The sequence below is a fragment of the Diceros bicornis genome, chromosome 9 (genome assembly GCF_020826845.1).
Source record: "Diceros bicornis minor isolate mBicDic1 chromosome 9, mDicBic1.mat.cur, whole genome shotgun sequence".
NCBI classification, from domain to species: domain Eukaryota; kingdom Metazoa; phylum Chordata; class Mammalia; order Perissodactyla; family Rhinocerotidae; genus Diceros; species Diceros bicornis.
This window is the reverse complement of record NC_080748.1, coordinates 19,377,981-19,404,213: the sequence shown is the minus strand read 5'-3', so window position 1 is coordinate 19,404,213 and position 26,233 is coordinate 19,377,981. Positions and strand designations below refer to the sequence as shown.

The 26,233-nt window shown below is 39.0% G+C and overlaps 3 protein-coding genes across 20 annotated transcripts in view; 2 read left to right on the top strand and 1 right to left on the bottom strand.

Moving 5' to 3' along the window:
* SUPT20H (SPT20 homolog, SAGA complex component) overlaps window positions 1-8,037 on the top strand; it is a 47,921-nt gene extending 39,884 nt beyond the window's left edge. For 11 of the 15 annotated variants that reach the window (XM_058548026.1, XM_058548022.1, XM_058548023.1 and 8 more), the window contains 3 exons: window positions 5,247-5,352; window positions 6,845-6,948; window positions 7,711-8,037. In XM_058548026.1, the coding sequence (XP_058404009.1) occupies window positions 5,247-5,352; window positions 6,845-6,948; window positions 7,711-7,848 (348 nt within the window). In that variant the 3' untranslated portion in view covers window positions 7,849-8,037. The remainder of the gene's footprint in view (window positions 1-5,246; window positions 5,353-6,844; window positions 6,949-7,710) is intronic. The other 4 variants (XM_058548037.1, XM_058548033.1, XM_058548036.1 and 1 more) reach the window with 1 other exon arrangement.
* An 88-nt stretch (window positions 8,038-8,125) lies between these two features.
* On the bottom strand, window positions 8,126-15,111 carry EXOSC8 (exosome component 8). The gene is made up of 11 exons (XM_058548043.1): window positions 15,052-15,111; window positions 13,895-13,931; window positions 13,587-13,650; window positions 12,949-13,022; window positions 11,617-11,662; window positions 10,771-10,876; window positions 10,636-10,681; window positions 9,731-9,827; window positions 9,317-9,437; window positions 8,692-8,798; window positions 8,126-8,342 (listed from the first exon to the last, which is right to left on the bottom strand). The coding sequence occupies exons 1-11, from the start codon at window positions 15,066-15,068 to the stop codon at window positions 8,227-8,229; spliced, it is 831 nt and encodes a 276-aa protein (XP_058404026.1). The 5' UTR covers window positions 15,069-15,111; the 3' UTR covers window positions 8,126-8,226.
* A 1,137-nt stretch (window positions 15,112-16,248) lies between these two features.
* Window positions 16,249-26,233, top strand: part of ALG5 (ALG5 dolichyl-phosphate beta-glucosyltransferase) — a 47,178-nt gene continuing 37,193 nt past the window's right edge. For all 4 annotated transcript variants that reach the window (XM_058548040.1, XM_058548038.1, XM_058548039.1 and 1 more), the window contains exons 1-4: window positions 16,249-16,355; window positions 20,063-20,234; window positions 20,619-20,665; window positions 21,888-21,956. In XM_058548040.1, the coding sequence (XP_058404023.1) occupies window positions 16,290-16,355; window positions 20,063-20,234; window positions 20,619-20,665; window positions 21,888-21,956 (354 nt within the window). In that variant the 5' untranslated portion in view covers window positions 16,249-16,289. The remainder of the gene's footprint in view (window positions 16,356-20,062; window positions 20,235-20,618; window positions 20,666-21,887; window positions 21,957-26,233) is intronic.

Sequence of the window (26,233 nt, the reverse complement as noted above, 5' to 3'; positions counted from 1 at the left end):
TTAGAACAGAGATGTCCCTGTTATCATGAAGCCTAGGGCAGAGGGAAGATAGACAAAAACAAATACTTGTATATTGCCAAAAAGAATGAAATTGAATAAGAAAAGAGAAGGAACTATAAGTTTTTCTGAACTTGTGCTACGCTTAGGAATTATCTGGAAAACTAAATAATACTGATTCCTGGGCCCAACCCCTAGCATCTCTCTTAGCTCACAATTAAATATATGAAATGTCCACCATCAATCCGACTTCTGCCAAAGATTCCTCAGTCAAGTCTTGGTTGGGTAAAGCTCATCCTTTAATAGATTTCTCAGGAAGGGCACATTTAAAACTAACTTTTTTATTCTTAACACATGAGGGATTACTTGGCTGGATATAAAATTCTTGATTTGCACTTTCTTTACATTTGTTTTTAATTGTAGTAGAATACATGTAACATAAAATTTGCCATATTAACCATTTTTAAGTGTACAGTTTAGTAGCATTAAGTATATTCATCTTGTTGTGCAACCGATCTCCAGAACTTTTTCATCTTGCAAAACTGAAACTCTGTACCCATTAAACAATAACTCCCCATTTCCCCCTCCCTCTAGCCCTGACAACCACCATTTTTTTTGTCCATTTTAAAAGACTGTTATTAACTTAGAATTAACTTTTAAGTCATTATTTCCTAAATCAATTTGTTGTTGTTTTTAAGCTCTGAATTTTTTTTTTGTGCTCATTCTTTTTTTAATTGAGGTGACGTTGGTTTATAACATTATATAAATTTTAGATGTACATCATTTTATTTTGAATTCTGTATAAACTACATTGTGCTTGCCAGCAGAAGTCTAGTTGCCCTCTGTCACTGTACAGATGTTCCCCCTACTTTCTGTTTCTGTGAGTTTGACTACCCTAGGTAGCTCATATACGTGAAATCATTGAGTATTTGTCTTTTTTGTGATGGGCTTATTTCTCTTAGCATAATTTCCACAGGGTTCATCCATGTTGTAGCATGTGTCAGAATTTCCTTCCTTTTTAAGGCTGAATAATATTCCATTGTATTTATTTCCCACATTTTTTTATCTATTCATCCACAGATGGACATTTGGGTTGCTCCCATCTTTTATTTATTATGAATAATGCTCTTGTAAACATGGGTGTACAAATAGCTCTCAAGTCCCTGCTTTCAATTTTTTTGGATATATACCCAGGAGTGGGATTTTTAATTTTTTGAGGAACCTCCATACTGTTTTGCATATGGCTATACCATTTTACATTCTCACCAGCAGTGCACAAGGGTTCCAATTTCTCCATATCCTAACAAGTTTCAACACTTGTTATTTTCTGGGAGGTTTTTTTTTTGATAGTAGCTATCCAGATGAATGTGAGATGAAATGTCATTGAGGTTTTGATTTGCATTTCCCTAATAATTAGTGATGTTGAGCATCTTTTCAGATGCTTGCTGGCCGTTTGTATATTGTTTTTGGAGAAATGTCTCTTTGGGTCCTTTGCCCATTTTTTCAGTCAGGTTATTTGTTTTTTTGTTGTTGAGTTGTAAAGTTTTTTATATAGTCTGGATATTAATCTTTTATCAAACATATGCTTTGCACATAGTTTCTTCCACTCTGTGGGTTGCCTTTTCAGTCTTTTGATTGTGTCCTTTGATGCCCAGAAGATTTTAAATTTTTTTTTATTGCGGTAACATTGGTCTATAACATTATATAAATTTCAGGTTTACATCATTATATTTCAATTTCTGTGTAGATTACATCATGTTCATGATTTTAATTTTGATGTAGTCCATTTTATCTACTTTTACATTTGTTGCCTGTGCCTTTTATGTGTCATATTGAAGAAATCTTTGCCAAATCCAATGTTATGAAGCTTTTTCTTTGTTTTCTTCTGAGAGTTTTATAGTTTCAGATTTCTTTAAGTTTATTGTAATGCTGCCCACTGTTAACTTGCTTTGTGTTTTTGAGAAGTCTGACACCAGTCTCTATAATTAACTTGCTTTTGTAAGTTACTTACTTAGTTTGCCTAGAGGCTCTGAAAATTTGTCTTTATCTTTAAAGTCTATAATTCTCATTAGGATATGCGTCAGAATTTACTTTTCCATGTCTTTCCTGTGAGTCCTTTTTTTTTTTTTTTTTTTTTTTTTGTGAGGAGATCAGCCCTGAGCTAACAGCCGCCAATCCTCCTCTTTTTTTGCTGAGGAAGACGGCCCTGGGCTAACATCTGTGCCCATCTTCCTCCACTTTATATGGGACGCCGCCACAGCATGGCTTACCAAGCAGTGCGTCGGTGCGCGCCCGGGATCCGAACCAGCGAACCCCGGGCCGCCGCAGCGGAGCGCGCGCACTTAACCGCTTGCGCCACTGGGCCGGCCCCTCCTGTGAGTCCTTTTAATATGTCGATTCAGGTCTTTATTTCTGGAACATTTTCTTGGATTGTAGTTTTAATTTGCTCCTCTCTTTCTAGTTTCTTAAGGTGAAAGTTTAGATTATTGAGTTGAGGCCTTTCTTTTCTAAAACAAGCATTTAATGGTAATAAATTTCCTTCTCAGTACTGCTTGAGCTGCTTTCCACAGATTTTGATATATGTGCCTTAATTTTCATTCAAGAATATTCTCTAATGTCCCTCATGAATTCCTCTCAAATCCATGAGCTGTTTAGGTGTTTGTTGTTTGATTTCCAAATATTTGGGGATCTAATTGATTTCTAGTTTAATTCCATTGTGGTCTGAAAACATATTTTCAGTTCTTATGAGTTTATTGAGGTTTTTTTTTTTTTTTTTTTTTTTTTTAAGTGGTCTGTCTTGGTGAACATTCCTGTATGCCTGAAAAAACATGTATTCTGCTGTTGTTAGATGGAGTATTCTGTCAAGATAAGTTAGATCAAGTTGTTTGATGGTGTTATTCAGGTCTTCCATATCCTTACTGATTTTCTTTCTACGTGTTCTGTCAATTACTGAGAGTAGTGTTGAAGTCTCCAACTAAAATTATGGAGTTTTCTGTTTCAGTTCTATTGGATTTTTGCTAAAGGTTATTTTTTTGAAGCTGTGTTGCTAGGTACATATACATTTAGGATTGTTAGGATTGTTATTTCCTTGATTAATTGACCCCTTATCATTAATAAATGACCTTCTTCATCTCTAGTAATATTTCTTCTTTCTTTTGATTAGTGTTAACGTAGTATGTCTTTTTCCATTCTTTTACTTTTTTAGCCTGAGTCTTTTATTTTTCATATTTTATTTCCCATTCAAAGTGTTTAGTCATTTTTCCAGGTTGTTTGATAATATTTAATTCCATTTGAGGTGTTGTCTTGCAGGTTTATTTAGCTTTGTGGGGTATTTTTAGGGGGAGAATCTGTGCCAGCTGGCTTTTGTTTTGTTTCTGCATTTTGGGCTTTTTCTTTTGTTTTATAGTAGATGTGTATTGGAAGTGATGTAGTCTGTTTTTTTCTATTGCATGTCATCTCATGAGCAGAGTTCCGAGTTGAAGAGTGTCCTCTTCTGTCAGTTTGTTGGTTCTGTGCTCTTCTGTGCAGTTCTTTTCTGTATCTGGGGAGGTCCCCTCCAGAAAAATGTCTTGTAACTTTTGAAATGTTTAACTTGTATTATATACTGAAATGTGATTTCAGACAACATTTTAGGTGGTAGCAAAGAATGTCTTTTTCAGAGCACAAGTTTTAGTTTTGATGAAGCCTGAGTTATCAGTTAATTATTTCTTTTATGGATTGTCCTTTAGGTGTTATGTTCTAAGAATTCCTCACCTAGCCCTAGGCCCCAAAGATTTTCTCCTATTCTTTTCACAGTGTTATAGTTTTCCATTTAAATCTATGATCCATTTTCAGTTAATTTTTTATAAGGTGTGAGACTTAGGTCATAGTTCCTTATGGCAGGTGTGGTGTTGATGTCCAATTGCTCCAACACCATTTGTTGAAAAAGCCATCCTTCCTCCATTGAATTACTTTTGCACCTTTGTCAAAAGTCAGTTGGCTCTATTTGTGTGGCTATTTCTGTGTTCTTTATTCTATTCCATCAATCTGTGTGTCTATCCCTCTGCTGGTACCACACTGTTTTGATCTCTTTAGACTATATAGTAAGTCTTAATATCGGGCAGAGTGATTCCTCCCGTTTTCTCCTTTTTCAAAATTGTTTAGCTATTCTAGATCTTTTGCCTTATCCATATAAATTTTAGAATCATTTTATCAATATCTACAAAAAACCTTGCTGGGATTTTTTTAAAGGAATTGAGTTAAACCTATAGGTCAGTTGGGGAGAAACTTACCATCTACACTATGAGAGTTTTCCAGTCCATGAACACCGTATGTTTCTAGCTAGGCCACGATCAGCTAGTTTTCAGCATATGAGTCCTGTATATGTTTTGTAAATTTATACCTAAATTTCCCTTTGTTTTTTCTTTTTTTTGAGCAGTTGTAAATGGTATTGTTTTTAATTTCAGTCTCCACCTGTTCATTGTTAGTATATAGAATTGATTTTCATATGTTGTTCTTGTATTCTGCAGTCTTACTCAACTCACTTATTAGTTCTAGGAGCTTTTTTGTAGATTCCTCAGGATTTCCTTTTTAGACAGTCATGCCCATTTGCAATTAAGGACAGTTTTCTTTTTTCCTTTACAATCAGTATGCCTTTTATTGACTTATTGTGCTCACTAGAAATTCCAGTACAGTGTTGCAAAGAGTGTTTTAAGCCTTAAAAAGTAGTTTTGATGGGGGCTGGCCCTGTGGCGTAGTGGTTAAGTTCACGCACTCTGCTTTGGCAGCCCAGGGTTCACAGGTTCAGATCCCGGGCACGGACCTACACGCCACTTATCAAGCCATGCTGTGGTGGTGTCCCACACACAAAATAGAAGATTGGCACAGATGTTGGCTTGGGGACAATCTTCCTCAAGCAAAAAGAGGAAGATTGACAACAGATATTAGCTCAGGGCCAATATTTCTCACCAAAAAAAAAAGTAGTTTTGATGAAGCTTTATAGAAGCCTTAGGCTATATTATTAATACAGCATCAAACAATAAACCAATACAGAATCAATTCCAAATAATTAGGTTTTATTGTCTTGCTTTCAAAATACCATAAATTTATTCTTGCTAATTCTAAATACTTTTGAGGTCTTTTCCTTATGTTACTCTTTTTACAAACCTAATGTTGATATTTTTCCTCATACAGAAAAAATTCTAATTTCTTTTCACCAACTTAAAATTGTGTTTCTTTTTGAATAAGTCATTTATTATTTTTTTATTCAGGGTTCTGAACAAGGTTCAACTAGCCAAGAACAGGCCTTATCTGCTCAGCACGCTGCTGTTATTAACCTTGCTGGAGTAGGAAGTTTTATGCAGTCACAGGCAGCTGGTTGGTATCTTCATAACTTCATATGTTGCATTTACTAAAAGTATCTAATCTATTTGGGATCTCACCATTTTAATTATTTCTTTTCCTTCTCTTGCAAGCAGTAACTAGGAAAAAGTTTAGTTGTATTTAAGATCTGAACTATTAAATTGATTAATTGATGGCCCTCTGGGATTTTTTTCATAAACTTGACAGTTGTTTAATTCAAAGTGCTTTGACCTACATATAGCAGTTGTGTTTCCCTCAGTTACAGTTTGTTAGCAAAATTTTATACAATTATCCAACTAGGAAGCTACCAAAGCTGTTAACGCTTCAGTTTTCCTGGGTTATTGAGACCGCATTTTTCTAGGTTGCGTAATCTTTTGTCTCCTTCTGTTAGCTTGTAGTTGCATGAATTAAGACTTAATGGTCAGTCGCATAATTTCTGTAACCCACTTTTATCATTTGTAAAAAATTAGATTATACTGAATGCCTGCTCACCACTTCCAGCAGTAAATGGTGAACCAAAGATTTACTTTTAATGAAGATTATCTCTCCAATTGAAGACAGTAATTATAACTTTACATTTAACTAAAATCAGTAAGCCACATGACTAAGAAAGGTGTCATAGAGTTTGAGGATTGAATGAATGAACCTGTTGTCAACATTTTGAATTATCACTTAAGTAACAAGGCTTACTACAGTGCCTTTAGAATCCTATACAACTCCCAGTGTCTAAATTTAGAATAAGCAAGGTGTTATATAAAAGTCCTAATTTAGAGCTAGTGAATTTCCAAATGCAAATTTATGATTATAACCCCTTACCACACATTATAGATTTCCTAAAATAGCTGGAGTATGATTTAATTGAAAGAACTCTAGGCTGAAAAATTGTGAGACTGTTCCTAGCTCCAGAACTGCCACTACTTACTTTTGAGTGAGTTACTCAAATCATCTAGGTCTGAAATTTCCTCACCTGCATAGTGAGAGGGTTGAACTGATTATTGTGGTCCCCCTCAGCTTGAAAAGGAGTAATGCACAGTCTCAGTTCACCACCTTTGTTGCTAATAGTGTAGTCTGATACTCATTGCAACATCTTTTGTTTAAAGAACTTGTCTACCAGTTGTGTCATTATGGTAGTTATTTCGCCCAACCCCCTTTCCTACTTCATTGATTATACTTTTAAAATATCCTACTGTGGTTTACATTTTGCAAGAAAGCCTTCTCAACAAAATAGCACTAGTATCAAATTTCATTGAGATGGAAGAAAAGAGAGGGATAGAGTGCTTTGGCACATTTGCACTCCCTTCCCTTTCATGTCCAGGAAGTTCTATAATCAGTGGTACCCTCAACTAACAGGAGACTAAACTAAATTTATTCTGAAATGTCTGTGATTTGATACTTAAGATTAATCATACTGATAACTTTTCTATTTCATTTTCTGTGTTGTCCTTTTCTAACCCTGGTAGCCTTCAAACTTTTTGACTGGCCTGCTTTCCCCTTCTCCTCTCTGTAGTGTTGTCTCAGCTTGGCTCTGCCGAGAACAGACCTGAGCAAAGCCTTCCTCAGCAGAGATTCCAGCTCTCCTCTGCCTTTCAACAGCAGCAGCAACAGATACAAGTAATCCAGCAACTTCACTCTGATTACATTTTTGAAGATACTCTGCTCCAAAAGTACTTCAAAATACCTTACTTCAGTTTTATTTTACTGTCTTTTAAGACTGTACAGTAATTGGTAAATAATTTAGCAAATTTTATTTAAAAGTCTGACATTTTAGCCAGTCAACTTGGAGCACTGAATATATTTTGTACATTTACGTCATACTCTTTTCCTAATTTAAAATCTTTCATGAAGTGCTGGTGGCACATTGACATACATTTTTATAGTTTCTGGTATATTTTGAAATAGACAGTCGTAAGTGCCAATTGTTAACTTTTTAATATTGTACTGCAGAAAAAGGCAAGTATACCAGTGTTCCTATTAGTAAATGTCCTGTTTTAGAAAAATGTTATTCCATTTTGTTAGAAGTCAGCATACTATAGTTGACTATCTTTAATATGCAGGGTGGTTTTATATTGCTATAAACTATCATACAACAAAATGGTAACTGAAGTTGCTGAGTTACTGCAATATAGACTGGCAGGGCAAAGTAACAGAAATACTTTTGAAGTTAACCAAGAACCATTTTTAAAGCCCTCAGCAGGCTTCTGTGCCACTGGTGCTGTTTGACTGTGCATTGTCTCAATGTGGTATAGTCCCTTTTTGTTATCTTGGTGCTTTCTCCCTTTCAGTTTTGTTGTTTTCATCACTCTCAGGAAAAGCACCTTTCCATACCTGCCTACATTTAACATAATTTGATTTTTTTTCCCCTCCCTTTTGCAGCAGTTGCGATTCTTGCAGCATCAAATGGCTATGGCAGCAGCAGCAGCACAAACAGCTCAGCTACATCGGCATCGGCATACAGGCAGCCAGTCAAAAAGTAAAATGAAGAGAGGCACGCCAACCACTCCAAAATCCTGAGTCTTGCATTAATTTTTTTCTCTTTTTTAAAAACATAAGAGCATTGAATCAAAAGGATTCTGAGTTTCTACTTCATTTTTTTTTTTAATGTGTCAGTATTTTACATTGCTAGATGTACAAACTTTATACAGAAGCACAACCCTATGATTTTTAAATAAAAACAGGGAAATGGTTTCATGAACCATTAGGGTTGGCTTGTCTACGTCGTTGCTTTTTAAAAACAGTTTCACTGTATTATAATACATATGGAAGTGACCTAAGAAATACTAGAAACATCTTTCAAAAGAATGTAGTTTGATATTTATTTAGTATAAAAGGTTTGTGCACAGTGTAACAAATACAGTTTTTACAAGTCTGTTTTGAAAATGTGGTGGTTGCTTATTTGGGTTTCATACTGTTCATTACTTCATCCATCAGTTTTTTTACTTCTTTGTGTCTTGTAACTGCTCGGCTCATACAGTCCTGAAGTTTAGCTCCAGTTAGCCCACTTCCACCTGAAAAATTATCGTGCCAACACTTTTAATATCTGTTATTTTACATGATCAACATCGTGTCAAGTTATAAAACAAAAAAATTCAGTGATGTAAACCAGTGGTATGGCATCAAGATTTGCAAGTTATGTTTTAACAAAACCTCCAAGTGATTCTGATACATGCCATAAGTTTAAGAACCACTCACTGGTATACAATATAAAAATGTAAGAAATTTGAGATAACAAAGAAACTGTAGTAAACTTACATTAGGTAAACAATAAAACATTCTACATTCCATTTGGCTCTCCCTAATATAAAGAAGCTCACACTGAATTTTCATGTACGTTTTTAGGACTGAAATGGAACATGCCTGGTTTGTGAAGACAACATAGCTTGCCTTCCTCATCCATTACTACTGTTAAGGTTCCGGTCGCCAGATGTTCCTCCTCTCCAGTAGGGTCAACTATGAGCAGAGTGCTATTTAGAAAATAAAGTGTAAAATCAGTCCATGGAACAAATTTTATTTTAGAAGCATACTAAACTCACTGCCTGCATTTTAGCTTAGGTACTAATGTCAGATACAAGAGCTAGAAGAGAACTGGTAGGAAACCAGAAAAGTTAATAAAGCAAGCTACAATTCTACTACTTGTAAGAATCTTTGCCCTTTAATTAATTTATGACTATGTTAAAATCCTTGGCAAATACTGAAGATAGCCTAAGGTAAATCTTTTGTGAAATAATTGAAAATTAACATTACACAGTAGTAAGCAAACCAAGGAACAAGTAGGGAGAGCACAGAATTCATCATCCAAATCAGGATGCTTTTGAAATAATAATTGTGCTAATAATAATTATGCAGGGACAGCAAGTATAAAGTCAGGTGTCCAGGGCAAACTAGGATGTATGATCACCTTAGGCATTTCCTAGAAAGTTAGAAAACTGGTAACAATTCATTACTTTAAATATACAATTTTTAATACGTTTCATTAACTTACTCATCAAACACAGCAAAGGAAGTTGCAACTGGATGAGTTCTAATATTCAAAAAACTTTTTTTCTTTAAATTAACTTCTGCTAAAGCAGTTTCTTCATTTATGGTAACTTCAGGCAACTGTACTAGAAAAAGGAAATAGGTTAAGTAAGTCTCTAGTTTAAGTAACAAATATGGCTTTCTATGCTTTGTAATTCACTTTTCCTTCTGTTTAACTTTCTAGAAGTATTATTTTTAAACAAATTATCTTAGAACAATTAAAGTAAATACAGTGGATATAAACATTGTTTTTCTTTAATTTAGAAACACATGAATGATAGCTAAATCTTAAAAAGTTTTAAGTTTATTGAGAAAGTTTAACAAAACAGAAAGAACATTCTGACACTTAAGTAGGAATACTGCTATTAAGGCTGCTTACCATTTTTTAAAGCTGCTAACAAAGCAAATGTACAGGCATCCAAAATGTTTCCATCATAGTCGAGGCAAATGAGATCACAGTATAGAACCCAAGCAAGCTAAAACAGAGTTTACGTAAAATATAAATTAAAGCCTTCCTACGGGTAGAACATAGTATTTGCTTTAACTTAAGAACCACAGAATCCTTGGTTAGACAAGCAAGATAACCTTCAAGGCTCAAAAACTTTAAAAAAAAAGCTTTACCTTTATAAAATAAACCAAAAAAAGTGGACAGGGTTGGTTAAAGCTGGCTTTTGACTACCAAGCTGACAAGTGATGAACATCTCCATTTCCCTCAAGGGAGCTGTAGATATAGAACGAATTTCCATTCTTGCTACTAAGTTAGCAGATTCAGGAAATGCTTGTAAAAGTCCCAAATGAAACTCAAAATGTACTTTCCCACAGAAACCTTAATACATGAAATGTTTAGGTCTTACAATGCTAATATATCAGTATTTAATCAAATAGGAAAAGCCTCTAGATTTTTGTCAGTTCTAAGTTTTCAGACTTGGAATTTACAGTGTGGATTCACCTTCAACACATTAGTTGATCAGATATTAATAACCTGCTATAGGGAATAAAAAATGACTGCATCATCTGCTGTAAAAGTTAAGGGAAAAAAATCTACCTCAGCTTAAAAGGTAGCTCCCAGTCAGGCAATAAACTAGTCAAAATTGATTTTTTTTTTTTTATGAGCTACATAGATAGTTACAGAGTAAGACTGATTTTGTCTACTGAGTTCCATCTAAAAACAATAAGACATCCATATTTAAGGCTACTGTGGTTGGTTATTTAATTTCTCTGTTTACTTCTTCCCACAAAAAAAAACTTTAGAATAAAAACTCATAGCTTCTTTATTCCTCTTACCTTTCCTGGAGAAATGCATAAGTCCTCTTTCTGAATTATCTGTGAACTTGATTTAATGAGAAAGAGCACAGTAAATGAAAGGTCAAAAACAATCTGAAAATGAATCAAAGTCAAATTTTATCATGATGATCTTACTTTTCAATGACATCTGCAATGAACTGGCTAGCCACTTGGGCCTCTTCTCCAGGAGGTCCAGACCGAAATCTCGATGAACACAGAGGTGGTAGATCCACATTAGGAACTGAAAGAAACACTCTGCAGCTATGAACTAAACTTCACCTCTGGTTTACAGAAGTGTTAAAGGTATTAACAATCAACTGCAAAGGCAACTGTAGCCATGGATAGGCTTTTCCAAGTGGAAGTGCACTATAACACATCAGTTACATTGTTTTTGGTCTTTGTAAGTAAGACTCTTAGGCTTAGATAAAATAAAATTTACATTTTCTGACTTCTTTTTCCCACACAAATAATACCACACAAAGAAAAAAACATCTGTTTAAGGCCTCAGTCCTCCTAAAGCCTTCACGTGAGTTTTCTAGATTTCTTTCAAAATACCTCAATCTGTAACAGAAGACAGCCCCTCTACTCATACCCAACTGTTCTGCATTTTTAAAATGTTGGTTCCTAGCATAAAGAACAGATGGTCCAAGTCAAGAAAATCACACAGTATAAATTAAAAATATGGAAACAGAAGTTTGCAATTACAGCTCTTTGCCTGAGAGTCTGTTTTCTTGGTTGATGACGTCTGAATGTATAAACAAAAATTGATCAAGTTTGATAAACAAACTTACTAAATTCGGTATCTTGCTAATATGCTGTCTTCTAACACAAAACTTTTCAGGAATATCTGCTTCATTCCTGTATATTTCTGAATCTTACGAATAATTTTCTTCTTCAACTCAACTACCAGGACTTAACTATAATATTAGTATTAAATGTGTTAAAGTATTTGTATCAAAATTACAAAACCATTTAACTTACCAACATATCCTTTATCAGGGGCATCTGTTGGTGGTGCTGCAAATTCCTATAGAAGCAAACAAATGTTTCGTATGAAAGAAGCTACTAAAAAATTGTGAAGACAGCTTAACAGTCAGTTACAGAAGGCTCCACCAAAGACCATCTTAGCAAGTTAACTGCCACATCATGAGCATCTACTATGCTTGGGGAGTCATATCGGGCTCTGTGGACATTAGCACCAAGCCTCACATTAGCTCTGCAAGGTAAGAAGGCAGTATAGCATAATTGACTACACTATGATGAGTGCTACTCATCAAAATTACCTGAGGCTCTTAAAAAATATTAATTGGATTTCTGCGTCCCCTCTCTTCCATTCATTCAGTAGCCAAGAATCTGAGTTTAAACCCAGGTGATAATAATGACAGCCAGATTTAGGAACTGATGGTATAGTGGGCAACAGCAAAAGCTCTGGAATCACTGACCTGGTTCAAATGTCAGACCCATATTTTTTGGCTGAGAGACTCTGGGTAGGTTATTTAATTTCTTACCATTCAACTTCCTCATCTGTAAAATGGGAAATTAACAGAGCCTACTTTTAGGGAATGTTAATGAGATCAAGTGAGATGTAAAGTCCCTAACAACCTGGCAAGGAGTAAGTGCTCAAATCTTATTATTAGGTAACACCTCAGCTTTATGGAGGGAGAATCTTAACTTAGGTTAAGTAAACTCACAGAGTGCAACATACTCAAAAAAGCAACAGGCTTTGGAGTCAGCTATATCTAAGTTCTATTTGTGAGACATGTTCCTGTACACATTACTGAACCTCTGTAAAACAGGAGACAAAGAGATAAATTATATCTCAAATGATTCTTCTGAGGATTAAACTGGATAAATCTGTAAAGCACCTAATACAAGGTGCCTGAAATACAGCAGATACCCAGTAAATAGCAGCTGTTGTCCCCTCAGTAAATAGTAGCTATTGTCCTCTCAGGCTTCTCTTTTGAACAATCTCGATTTTCTACACATTTGCACAGATTAAATGCCATCACGGGACAAAAGGATGTCACCAAAAATCTCTCAATTTCTCAGATGACAAATTTTCTAAAAATTAAAGGTGGTGAGGATTTTTTAAATGGTTTTATTTAGTATTTTGTGAATGTTCATAAATTAAGACTCATTAAACTTGGGTCATATTATCTAATACTCAAAGGTGAAAGCTCTTGGAAAATGAAAACAAATACTAAAAAACTGACACCTGACTGCTTAATCAACAATAGAATTATAGGTGTCTATAATAAGTATATGAAGCTAATTTGGTAACTTAAATCTCAGTAAGACATATATTAAACCTACCGCTTTAATTCCACAAATTACTGTAGTATTTCCCAGCTTCACTAAAGCAGAACCATCGGCAGTACTAATTGAACCTGAAAAGATAAGTATTTAAGCAAAATGAAGACCATAAGAAGTATTTTCGTTTTCTATGATTTTATCTTGCTACACATCTCAGTGGCTTATGAAAATTTATTCCTAGCCTGAGTCTTTTTAAAATGGTATAATTATTTAAAATTATTGTTTTAAGTATTATTCACCTGTCCTTGAATTTGTTAATCATTTTCATTCAGGCACAGGACTGTTATACAGATAAAAATCTCATGACACAAAATCATTGAAATCCCTTAAACATGGTAGAATTTGGCTGAAATACTGTTTAAGTGGCTGAGAGGCTACAACTTGGCAATGTCATACAGGTAAAACTAGAAAATTCAGTGTTTGCAACAGAGGATTTAATAAGTTTAAGACATATAAGAACACCCTGTGTTGGAGATTCTGAAGGAAGGAAGGGGAAAAATAGTTACTTTAAAATTTTAAATAACATATCAATTGAGAGAACAGTGAGTTTAAAGAAAAACTTTACAAACAAAAATTCTTTACTAGTATTAAAAATCAAAGCAACTTCAACATTCTATTAGAATTCAAAATATCCTCACCTATGTTGACAGTTGTGGTTCTGAATTCACCAAGTTCTCTTCCATCAGGACGGCAGTTCTCTTTCTAAATATATTTTTATGAAAGATTACATCTATATTTTACACACACCAAGGAAAACACATTAAACCTCGTTAACTCGAATTAATCTGAATTACTTGAAATTGTTTTTTTAAATTGAGGTATAATTAACATATATTAGTTTCACATGTACAACATGGTTCAACATTTGTATATATGAAAATTGTCTTTAAAAGAAGCATAAGGTATTATCAAAAGGCATAGCATGTACATAACCACCTTTACTCACCAAAAATCTCCTGTAATACTCCAGAGGTTCCACAGTTCTGAAACACGTGTTAAAAATATATCTGAGGTAAGTTAATGAATCTTAACATAAATCCAGAAATTGGCAGTGTGGTGATGCAGCATAAATTTCCACAATTTGTAACTAAGAGTCTTTCATGAATTCTGATGTTTGTGTTGCCACATGTAACTAATTATAAAAAGTAGATAGGCTTGCAGGAGCAATCACACTCGACTGCTGTCCTTAATTCTGCGTTAAACAATTACAGGATTGGAGCCCAAAGTTCTTGTGCATCTTTAAAAGAGGATTAATCCAGGTGTTAAAATAATGATGTCACTCTCGCTCTGAAGCAGGAATTCTTGGTGAACATGAAAAAGAGTTACATCTTTACTTTCACTATCTAAATTACACTGAAATTGAGCATATTCTTCAATTATGACTGTAGGCAATAAACCGTCATATTAGCAGTATTTGCGACTTTAAAAAAATCAGAGATTAAATGTTTTCGTTTTTACTTCATAATTGTCGAAGGTATGTTTAGACTCATTGTTACTTTGAAATTCCAAGAGTTAGTTACTAAACTCCCCACAGATTTTGTTGTTTAAGAAAATCAACTTTAAAACAAGTACCTAAAATACCTGAACTCGCAGTTTATACAGATAACTGTTTCAATATAATTGGTTTCCTTTGAAATCTTATTTCATCCATTTAAAAACTTGCCTCTGAGAACGAAAATCTATAGGCTTCGCCAGAGCGGCACAAAAAAGGTTTAAGTAAAACCTTCCGAACAAGGCATAACCCTTTTAGAGATAAATTACAGGAGAGGAAGAATACGATAGCGTGTGGTTCTGATGCAACACTTTTTAAAAGATTACAACTGTGCCTCCTGGCGCCGCACGTCCACCACACACCAAGCCACAAGCGCTCGCCCCAAGTACCGAACTCGAGGCACAGTCCCTTCCATCCTCCCTTTCGGGGAGAAGCCCCCTTTCCTTTCACTACGACCACCTCCGGTCCTGCCGCCTCTCGCCCGCTTCCGAGGGGGAAAGAAGTGGGAACCTAGTGGGATGCCCTCCAGGTGACAAAATCCCAGCTAAGGGTTAAAGGAAGCCGCGATGCACCAGCGCACAAACTCGCGCCCGCCGGCCACCGACACTCACTTGAACCCGGCCGCCATCTTCCCGCCCGCGTGCCTGCGCCGGCGCCGGCGCCGGGGCGACCCCGCGCTCCGCTCGCGCGCCTGCTCCGCCTCCACACTTTGGACACGGACGCCTGCGCCCTTCTCCCGCTGCAGAGACGCAGGAGGCTGGGGCGCCGCGAGGGGGCGCTCGCACTACGTTCGCTTCCACCGTCCGTAGCCGGACGCCTGTCTGGCTTTCCTTGCCTTAGAGGTGTTTTGGCGAATCTGCTGTTAGTGAAGTGACGAGCGGCTCTCTTTAGAAACAGTCTGGAAGTTCAAGAATTTAAGAGAAAACCGACTAACAGCCAAGAATCTAGTATTGAGTGTGGAGCATTATTCCAATGTTTCTCCGTCCTTTCCCCGCCTCCGGCTCAGACCGGGCCCTGGGCTTGTCTTCTCCCAGGTAAAGGGCTCCCTGCTCCAGCACCGGAGAAGCACGTTCTTTTTCTGTGCGCTCGTATCCGCGCCAGGTTACTCTTTGCAGGTCCCCGGAGCGGGTTCCAAAGGAGCAGCTTGTGTTGAAGGCTGTGTCGTGGCTTACGGCTTCCGCATCCCTCCTTGATAGGGTTGCCAGATAAAATACAGGATATCCAATTAAATTTGAATGTCAGATAAACAAAGTATTTTTTTCTTTTTACTATGAGTACGCCTGGAATAGTGCATGTTACTTTGTTGTTAACAAGGGCTGCGGGGAGCAGGGAAAGTTTTAGAAATAGAGTGGTGATGGCTGCAGGAAATTGTGAATGTAATTAGTACAACTGTATTGTACACTTAAAATGGTTAGAATTTTATATTTTATTTTATCACAGTTTTAAAAAATGTAGTATACCAACACCTTTTAAGTGGATGGGTTGTATGGTATGTGAGTTATATTTTAATAAGGCTGTTAAAAAACAATTAGTTGCTTATCTGAAATTCAAATTAAGTAGACATCCTATATTTTACTTGCTAATTCTGGCAACCCTACTAGGGAAACACAGTGCCTGCCTCTCCACCCTCTGAGCGCCTAGCAGACAAGAACTACTAGGTGTTCTTCGCCTTGCCGCGCGGGGGCGCTGTGGGCGGCGGCTGGTCCCGGTCGGGCCGCGCGGGGGCGCTGTGGGCGGCGGGCGCCCGGCCGGCGCGTCCTCTCTGCGGGCGGGAGGCGGGGCTGCCGGCCGCGCTTCCGCGTGTGTGTAGGTGCTGGATAGGGCGGGCGCGGCGGCCCGGGCATGGAGGATGGTTCCGCTTCTCCTGCAGCTGGCGGTGCTCGGCGCGGCGCTGCTGGCCGCAGCTCTAATACTGGTGAGGAGAGGGGTTGGGGACCGACGCGGGCCTGGGCTCACTGCTCTCCTGGAAACGCGGCCCCCAGGCGTCCTCGCCTCCGCACTGCCCGCTCCTCGTCGTGTCCCTTTTTACCTTGCTTCCCCCGAGCCTGGACCCCAGAATTTCCTCTCCTAGAATTTCACGCCCCCTTTCTTCCGCTCTTTATTTTTATTTTGGAGCTTTATCTCCCTTTGTGCTCAGAGCCTTGTACGCTTGTTCATTTTGGGACGTGCTCGCCCAGTCTTCACTTTCCCCTGGTACCCGGACCCACTGCCCACCCGCCCTGTGTGCCCCGACCTCTCCCGGACTTCTTCCCGGGTCTGCAGCCTCTGCAGGTCTGGCTCCGTCCGGGGAGGTCTTGAGCCCCCAGAAGGTGTGTGTGGTTCAGCAAATAGGAAGTGGTGACAGCACTGACAGCAGCCGTCTGTTACAGGTTGGAATCAGTCGTTGGATGGGGAGACCCCCTACGGACATAGGGAGACCAAAATAGATGAGGCCTGAGGTTACCATATGTCTGGAGGTCTTTATCTCCCAGAACTAAACACCCTAAATTTGCTGCTTCTAAATGAGGCAGTACAATGGAATTCAAACTCGAATTTTCTTTGCCATTACTCTGGAAACACGGAAATACATTGCTGTTCCATAAGTAATAGAAAATTTGCCAAGTGACCTTTCTCCCGTATAATTTGGAATGGGCCTGCCATCTAGTTAGTAAATGGAGAGGTTTCTGCTTCCTTGACATTCAGATTAACAGCCTAAATAACACTCTGCTGTCTTGCCGCAAATATTGTAAACTCACAGCTGGAAACAGTTTCGATAGAGAAAAAGCAGTGTATCTTGCCATCTTTCGTGATTTGTGTCTGAGTGAGAAAGAAGTCCTCTTTCCCTTAGTGGTATATAGAGGTTTCAGGGGTTTTGTGGGGCAGAGTTTGACAAAATCCTACATTGGATCTGCCTCATGTTGAATCTGTTGCACAAATCTAAATGTGTACATTATGAGGTTGTGCTGGAAGTATTTGATCCCACTAGCCTGAAGTGATTATGAGAGCTACCATTTATTGAGTCCTTACAATATGTTGGGTATTCAGTGTTTAACAGGGATTATCTCATTTGATGTTGGAAACAACACTGGCATAAATGTTATCATTAACTTCATTTGACTGGTGAGGAAACAATTTGGAGAGGTGAGCTCATATATGCAAATATCACATAGCTAGGGAAACTTCGTTTTTTAAAAATGCTAGAGCATTTAAATCATTCCCCCTTACCTAAAAAAAACCACAACTAATCTTCTATCTTATATATTCAACCTCCATACATGCTTCCCCCCCCACTTCCTTTGTGAATTATTTTGAAGTAAATCCAAGACATAACATTTTATCTGTAAATCCTCAGCATTTGTCTCTAAAGGTAGGACTCCCTCTTAAAAATAAAACCACAGGGGCCGGCCCGGTGGCGCAAGCGGTTAAGTGCGCGCGCTCCGCTGCGGCGGCCCGGGGTTCGCTGGTTCGGATCCCGGGCGCGCACCGACGCACTGCTTGGCAAGCCATGCTGTGGCGGCGTCCCATATAAAGTGGAGGAAGATGGGCACAGATGTTAGCCCAGGGCCATCTTCCTCAGCAAAAAAAACAGGAGGATTGGCGGATGTTAGCACAGGGCTGATCTCCTCACAAAAAAAAAAAAATAAATAAAACCACAAAAAGGTTGTCACAGATGTTTTTTTAAGTGTAGCCATTATTCAGTGATGTCAAGTATCCGGTCAGTTCAAATGCCTCCTGTGTGTCTTGGTACAGTCAGGCTGTTCCAGTCAGCATTCACACACATAGCACTTGAGCAACATGCCTCTAGTCTCTTAATCGATAACCTCTTCTCTTCTCTTTTTTTCCTTTTCCTTGTCTCCAACAAGTGGTCATTTGTCCTGTGTCATTTCTCACAATTTAAATTTCACTGATTGCATCCCCTTGGTGCCTTTTAACGTCTTACTCTGTCTCCTGAATTTCTTGTAAACTGGTAGTTACATGTAGCGACTTGATCAAATGTGTGTTTGAGTTTTTTAATCAAGAAAAGTGTGTGAGTGATGCTGAATACCTCCTCTTTTATCACATCAGGAGGCGTGTAATGTCTGATTTTCTCTGGTGTTAAGATGGACCCACAGGTTCAGGAGTTGTTAGCCTGACCCACCATTTATCAAGCTTGTTATTAACCTAATGGTTTTAGCAGTCATTGATGATCGTTACCTAAATCCATTATTTCACTGGGAGTTGCAAAGTGAAATATTCTAATTGTATCATTCCTTCGTGTATTACCTGGAATTCTCTAATGAAAAAAAATCTCATCCTTGGCTATTCAGTTACCCTGAAATACCTTTCATATATAAAAGGTAAGATAAAAAAGGCAAGTTTTCAAAATAATGAGATAGTTGCCTGGAATTTTACAAAAGTGACCAATTTTTTATTTTTAGTATCATTGTGAATCCATAATATAAAATATATTTCATATGTTTCAATCCATTGCAGTAATTATTCTTTTTGGTGCTCAAATCCTCCCATCATAGGCCAGTGGGAGCCCCTCACGTTGGCTACTTTGTCCTTTTGGCGTGGCCCTCACAGTCGTGGATACCTTCCTTGCTTTCTGGTCTAACTGTTCTTCCACTGTTGTACATTTCCTGCCCCAGACCTGAATCAGCCGTTCCTCTTAGAAGCACTGGTTGCTTTTAGTGGGAAACTGAATTTGGAAACCACAGTCTGGACACTAGGGGTGCAGAACAGAAACTCTTAACCACTAGTCTGGATACTGTCTCCATGCTCATACTAATCAGAAGCATATTCAATTTCAGTCTGTACCCAATGGAATATTATAAATGGTCATCAAATTACAAATGAGTAGCATTCCAAAAATTTGTAGATTGATTGTTTTGCAAGCAGAAAGTATACCAATAGAAACAATGTTACAAAGAATGGTATTTCTAAAGCTAGCTCCCAAATGAATATGGAAAGGAGCTATATAATGTTAGTAGTGCATGGTGCCTACAGCCTACAAGTTTGATACTTTACTCTAGAAAATACTGTATTCTGAATTCAAATCTGGGATAAGTATCAAGAATATATTCTTAAGCATTAGTGGTTCCTACTATGAGGATTGAGGGAATCTTCCCTTCGTATCCTAAGTCAATCTGGTCCTGGATGGGAGATCTGCCCTCACCCCACACATTCCACTGCAATATGAACTTGTCATCTGTCACATACAGGCTCCAAGTAGGGGTGGGACCTCATTGTGATTGTGCCAGAGTTCAGGCATTCAGGGCATCTAATAGTAGATTGCACTTCTGTAGTGACTGTTCCCTATTAGATCTGGAATGACAGAGGGCTAGGGAATGACAGGTTGGAAGAGACAAAGACCCTCCTAAGCCATTAGTACCATATTAATGGAAAAAAAGGACAATAATCAGTTCATAAGTGGAGACTGACTGGTTTGAATTTTGGAGTCACCTCCAGACCATTGTTAATGGACTAAAAACTGAGAGTAAATATTCCACACACACACAAAATAACAAATGTAAACAAAAGGGCAATATAACATAATTTCTTTTTTTCCCCAGTTTTATTGAGAAATAATTGACATACAGCACTGTATGAGTTTAAGACATATAGTATAACATAGTTTCTTGTTAACATATCTGCTTTTAGATTTCCTTTGTTGCATTTATAACTGCTGCGGGAATGCCACACCTTCATCGACATGAGCAAGAGAAGTTCTTCTTAAATGCCAGAGGGCAGAAGGAAGCTTTACCCAGCATATGTGACTCACCTACCAAACAGCTTTCTGTTGTTGTGCCTTCATACAATGAAGAGAAACGGTGTAAGCCCTATTTGATTTTTTGGTAAGGGGTAATTTGGGAAGAAAAGGAAATTTAAAGTATGGACTTCAGTGTTTTTGCCAGAACATGAATGGATGTTGGCTGTGGTGAGTGCCAAGTTGGTAATTGCAGCTCAGAAGAGGGGAAGTGAATATTAGCTGTAAAGGGTGGGAGCAGCATCGTGAAGCAGTGGGACCGAGTGTTCTAGAGAAGTAACAGCAAGATGTGAACAGAAGACAGATGTTCCAGATGGGAATGGCACTGGGGGAAAGTCCCAGAGGGGCTTGTTGGATTATTCAGACTTTTCCCATACGTAAACTGAATGTGCTGGGGCTTGGTAAATGATTTTCAAAATCAATTTTTAATATATCTTGTTTTGCTTTAAGTGCCTGTAATGATGGATGAAGCTCTGAGCTACCTAGAGAAGAGACAGGTATCACATCTTCTCTTTCAATATAAGATCTCCAATTAAAACTCGACCAGGTCACCCACTTATGGACCCCGGGCTAGACTCACTGTGAGAGGCAATGCCGGCTGTGCTGAGGCCATTGTGATCACTGGGCGACCCCGTGCTCAGCTTGTTGTCCACGGTCAGCTGTTAGCAAGCAAGCCCAACACATAGCACCCCACCTCCAGAGGTGGGGGGGACCCCAGAAACTGGAAAGTTGAAATTTCTCCTTTGCACCCTCTCACCCACTTTTCATCCTCTCTTGCCTGGTAATATTTAAAACTGAGTGACAGTGTACGTTGGCAGACTTTATATGATAGCACAATGCTGTTTTTACTTTTGTGACTTTTAAAAAAGAGATTTATTTAAAAAAGACTTACAATTAGGGTGAAATTATTTATTATTCTGAAGAGTCCCCCTCATTTGTTTTCCTCTTCTTTCCCTGCATAAAGAGAAGAAAAGTAATACGTGCCCCTCTTGTAGCATGAGCTGCTGTTGGGATCTCCTTGGAGAGTTTAAGGAAACAAGTGAGCTTTGTGGCTGCTACTTTTTTTTTTTTTTTTAGAAAATTCCTTGTTTTGATTTACTTTAGTTTTAGGTTTTTTTGTGTAAAAGGAAGATAGAAGATTCATCAAAAGAGAGGGGGCCTTACTCACAAATTAAATTTAAAGAAAAGAGAAAGAGAATTGAGCCCTTATTATATGTGAGGCTTCTGCCTCTTCTGTTACATGTAATCTTCACAACAGCCACATGGGCTAGGTTTTTTTTGTTTTTTTTTACAAATGAGAAAACAGGTCAAAAATGTAACTTACGCAAGGTCTTAAGGCTAAGAAGTGGTGCGGCCAGGTTGGAATCTGCACACACTGACTTCACACCTCATGGGCTTTTCCTCGTACATCTTGTAGCCTCTAAGATGAGCTCAGCACCACAAGAGCCTGGCTGCTTCCGCTGACGTGGTACAGGGCGGGCGAGTGGAGGAGCAGGAGGCTCATGGAGATGTAGTCAGTGCTCGCCCTCCACTCCTACCCAGTGTCTCTCCTCCTTTTTGTTCTTGGAATTTTCATCTTATGTGGTTTGTGTACTTATTTATATTCATATTTATAGACATCAACACTAAAACAACTATTTTTTAAATTCCTTGCAATTTTATTAGATTTCTTGGTGGCAGTCATAGCAAATTGTGGTATTTTATTTTTGCTTCTTGCAGAAACAAGATCCCATGTTCACTTATGAAGTGATAGTAGTTGATGATGGCAGCAAAGACCAGACTTCAGAGGTAAGTAAACTTGCTTTTAGAATCCCAGTAAATAGAAAATACAGAATAATTTAGCAAATGTAAAATCTTATTTCTGCTCATCAGAGAACCCTAAAGCTATGCCAGATACTATCTGTTATTATCGTGTAGGTAGTAGAAAAAGCAGAGAGTTTTCATTTATGGAAAGCTGGAAAATATATCTGCTGTTCCACTGCTCCACAAGACCAGGGAATCCTTGAAGGTCACCAGATCAGGAGAAAACATGCATAATAACAGTTTACCTTGGCCACTGGGGAACTCTCTTTGCCTACCAATTGAGGGTTCCTTCTTTCCTCAGCGTAATTCTTTTCTTTATGCTCCACCTTGCCTTACAGTTTCTAAAGCAGTCGTGCACGTAGGAACATGCCTTCCTATCTGCCCCTGGCTATCAGGGGTATCCTTTGGCATATCCCCATCTAGATTAACCCCTAGCGGGTAACAGTGTCTTAGAGTATTATCCCGCTCATTCCCACATTCCTGGACCTGTGACTGCTGGGCCCAGTGTGCACCAACCCTTGTAGTAGTACATTCATTAAATCTTGCCAGTGATCTGGATAAATTGCTCTACAAACATCTAAATATTTTTAATATTAAGAATGCTTCGCATTTTCTTCTTTGACATTCATATTTCTATAATAAAAGATTCATTTATGGTGCTATCATATTCTTGTTAAATAGCAACATAAGAGACCTTTAAATATACAAGAAAACATCTGTTCACTTGATTATTCATTGGTAATTTTTGTTAAATACCAACTATGTGCAAAGTGCTGGACGCTGGGTGGACCATACAGATACATGAGCCCGCCCCTCTGTGTAAGCAGCCTCCAGGACAGTGTCCAACATGCCTACAAATTCTATAATGCAGGTAAAAAGTGAGGCCGAAAATAAAATGCTACCAAGAATTTGAATGAGAGAAGTGACTTTTGAACTAAACCTTTAAGGATGGTTATGACCAGAACAGAGAGGATGGTGCATTCATACTGAAAAAATAGTGTAAACAAAGGCATAGAGCCAGAAGTTATTGGCAGGATCTGTTTTAGGAAGAGTAAGTGCTGCCCTTTGAATAGTGAGTATGACATGAAAGATATGCACACAAACTATTCCAGCAGTTTATTAATATAGGAAGGGAATACCATAGAAAATAAACATCAGGCACTTGCTGCTGAGATTACAGAAGCAGCTTCCACCATGCTGAGGAAAAGCAGCTTTTCCTGATGAGCTGTTTTCTCAGAAGCCCTTTGGCATGTGAGTGGCAGGCTGCTCTCCTGGAAGAATCGGTGAGAGAGACCTTAGTTTTTTCTCCCAAGGTTGGAAGAAAGAGAAAACTTGAAGTCCTATTTAGTAGAAGTTTTAATTTAAAGAAAAGAAGCGATGACGTCAGCATCATGGCAGAGTGAGCTTCCCCTATGAACTCTCCCCCTCTAAGACACAACAAAAAGGACATTCGTATTCCAACAGAAGCTATTCACACAACACAGGGGACGTCTGAGGCACCCAGGCAGCCGTACCCACGAGGACTGAGGTGCTGGAATCTCCAGAGTAAGTGGAAGGAGGTAAGAGGAGCTCCCATCCTTCCCCAAGGACTGTAACCCAGAGACTGAGACCAGGCAGCTCTCAGAGGAGGGGGAGGGGTGGCTCGCCATGTGAAAACTGGAGCTCTCCAAGACCCCTCACAGCCTGAGAGGATACCCCTACAGAGAGAGCAGAACTGTTGCAAGGGTAGTTTCAACAGGCTAGCTCCTCAGGAGAGCAGAGAGCGACAGCAAGGCAAGAAACCTCTGAGATCGGGGAGGCGAAAGTAAGCGCCCCTCCCCCAACCAGCCTGCTCGACTGGCACTTCAGCACAGCGGCGCTTCCGCTCAGCCCATCCCCACAGGCAGCGGCCCCCAGGCGCCCGGCCTGACCAGCAGTGGGGCGAGCCTGCAACCCCACACCAGAGGCAGTGGCAGCTTAGTCCCCACCACACGCAGCCCCAGCTGCTCCAAGCCACAGCCCCAGCTTCCCCTGCTCCACCGTGCCACAGCCCCAGCTCTCTCAGCTGGACCGTGCCCCACCCACAGCTCCTTCGGCTTGACCACCCCCCCACCCCCCTGGCTCCAGCTGCTTTGGCTTGGCCTGTGCACAGGCTCCAGCTGACTTGGCACCAGCAACTTCGGCCCACTACACTCCAGTTCCAGCTTCTTTAGCCCAGTGGCACTCCAGTTCCTCCTTCGTCAGCCCAGCTCACTCCAGTTCCAGCTTCTTTGGCCCAGCACCCTCCAGCTCTCCCTTCTTTGGCCCAGCACACTCCAGTTCCAGCTTCTTTGGCCCAGTGGCGCTCCAGCTGCAGCTGCTTCAACACACCCGCACCCGAGCCCCAGCTGCTTCGGCCTAGCTGCGCTCCAGCTCCAGCTGTTTCCACACTTCCCCCCCAGCAGCCTCTACTCAGCCACACCACAGATCAGCAAGGGGCCGAAAAAAGTGCCCACGGATTGAGGCGGGCCAGAATACACAGCCCTTGACCCCCACCCAGAGGCAGCGAGAGGAAACTGAGACCACATATTTTCACTATGAGGAAAGGTAAGCCAACATCAACAGGTACCATGCAAAAATATAATAAATCTCCAGACCAAAAGGAAAATGACAAGCACCCAGAAGTCAACCCAGAAAGCACAGGAATGTATAACCTTAATGACAGAGAATTCAAAATAGCCATCATAAAAAAGCTTAATGAAATACAAGAAAACACAGACAGACAATTCAGCGAAATCAGGAGTTTCTTCACAAAAGAGATTGAAACTATAAAAAAACAATCAGAAATCTTAGAGATGAAAAACACAATAGAGGAGAAAAAGACAAATCTGGAAGCCTTCAGCACCAGAGCTGAGAATATGGAGGAAAGAAATAGCAACATTGAGGACAGCAATGCAGAAGTGCTCCAGATGGAGGAGGAAAGAGAACTAAGACTAAAAAGAAATGAAGAAACTCTCCGAGAAATATCCGACTCAATGAGGAAATCTAACATAAGGATTATAGGTATTCCAGAGGGAGAAGAGAGGGAAAAAGGAGCAGAGAACTTGTTCAAAGAAATAATATCTGAGAACTTCCCAAGCCTGGGGAAGGAAGTGGAAATACCAGTGAATGAAATCAATAGATCTCCTAAATATATCAACATGAAAAGACCCTCTCCAAGGCATATAGTAGTAAAGCTGGCAAAAGTCAATGACAAAGAAAAAATATTAAGGGCAGCTATACAAAAAAAAATAACATACAAAGGATTTCCTATCAGGCTCTCAGCCGATTTCTCAACAGAAACTTTACAGGCTAGGAGAGAGTGGAACGATATATTCAAAATTGTAAAGGACAAAAACTTTCAGCCAAGAATACTCTAGCCAGCAAAAATATCCTTCAGATATGATGGAGAAATAATAACTATCCCAGATAAACAAAAGCTAAGGGAGTTCATTGCCACAAGACCCCCACTACAAGAAGTGCTCAAGAAGGCCCTGAGCCCTGAGGAGAAAAAGAGAAAGGGTTTTCAAAGTTTTGAACAAGGAGGAAAACAGGTCAACAAAACCAGAAAAATTGCAGTCCTCTATCAAAATAGATTAGCAAACACTTAATTATAAAACAAAAGATCAAGGGAAGGTAAGCACCAAGTATAAATATAACCTCATCATGTTAAACGCAAACTCACAACACAAGAAGGAATAAGATGTGACAACAATAACATAGAAGGGGAAGAGGAAAGGGATGGAATCGACTTAGTCTCAGGGAATAAGAGGCCATCAAAAAATGGACTATCACATCCACGAGATTTTTTACACAAACCTCATGGTAACCACTAACCAAATAATCAGAACAGAATCACACATGATAAAGAAAGAGAAAACTAAGAGAACCCCCATACAGAACTACCAGACTGCATTGGTAGTCCAAAACACATGGGACGAGAAAAAAAAGAAATGCAAAAGAACCGGAAAAAAGGCGATAAAATAACAACAAGCCCCCATATATCTATAATTACCCTAAATGTAAATTGACTGAACTCTCCAATCAAAAGACACAGAGTGGTGGGATGGGTTAAAAAACAAGACCCAACGATATGCTGCCTCCAGGAAACACATCTCAGCTCTAAAGACAAACACAGGCTCAGAGTGAAAGGATGGAAGACAATACTCCAAGCTAATGGCGAACAGAAGAAAGCAGGTGTTGCCATACTTATATCAGACAAAGTTGACTTCAAGATAAAACACGTAATGAGAGACAAAGAGGGG

What these genes read in the sequence shown, in the direction of transcription:
- EXOSC8 (XM_058548043.1), bottom strand. An exon ending in ATTGCAGATGTCATTGAAAA is followed by an intron (nt 10,682 to 10,770) that starts GTAAGATCATCA and finishes CATTAAATCAAG; the next exon opens with TTCACAGATAATTCAGAAAG. An exon ending in ATGTTGTCTTCACAAACCAG is followed by an intron (nt 8,343 to 8,691) that starts GCATGTTCCATT and finishes ATAATTTTTCAG; the next exon opens with GTGGAAGTGGGCTAACTGGA.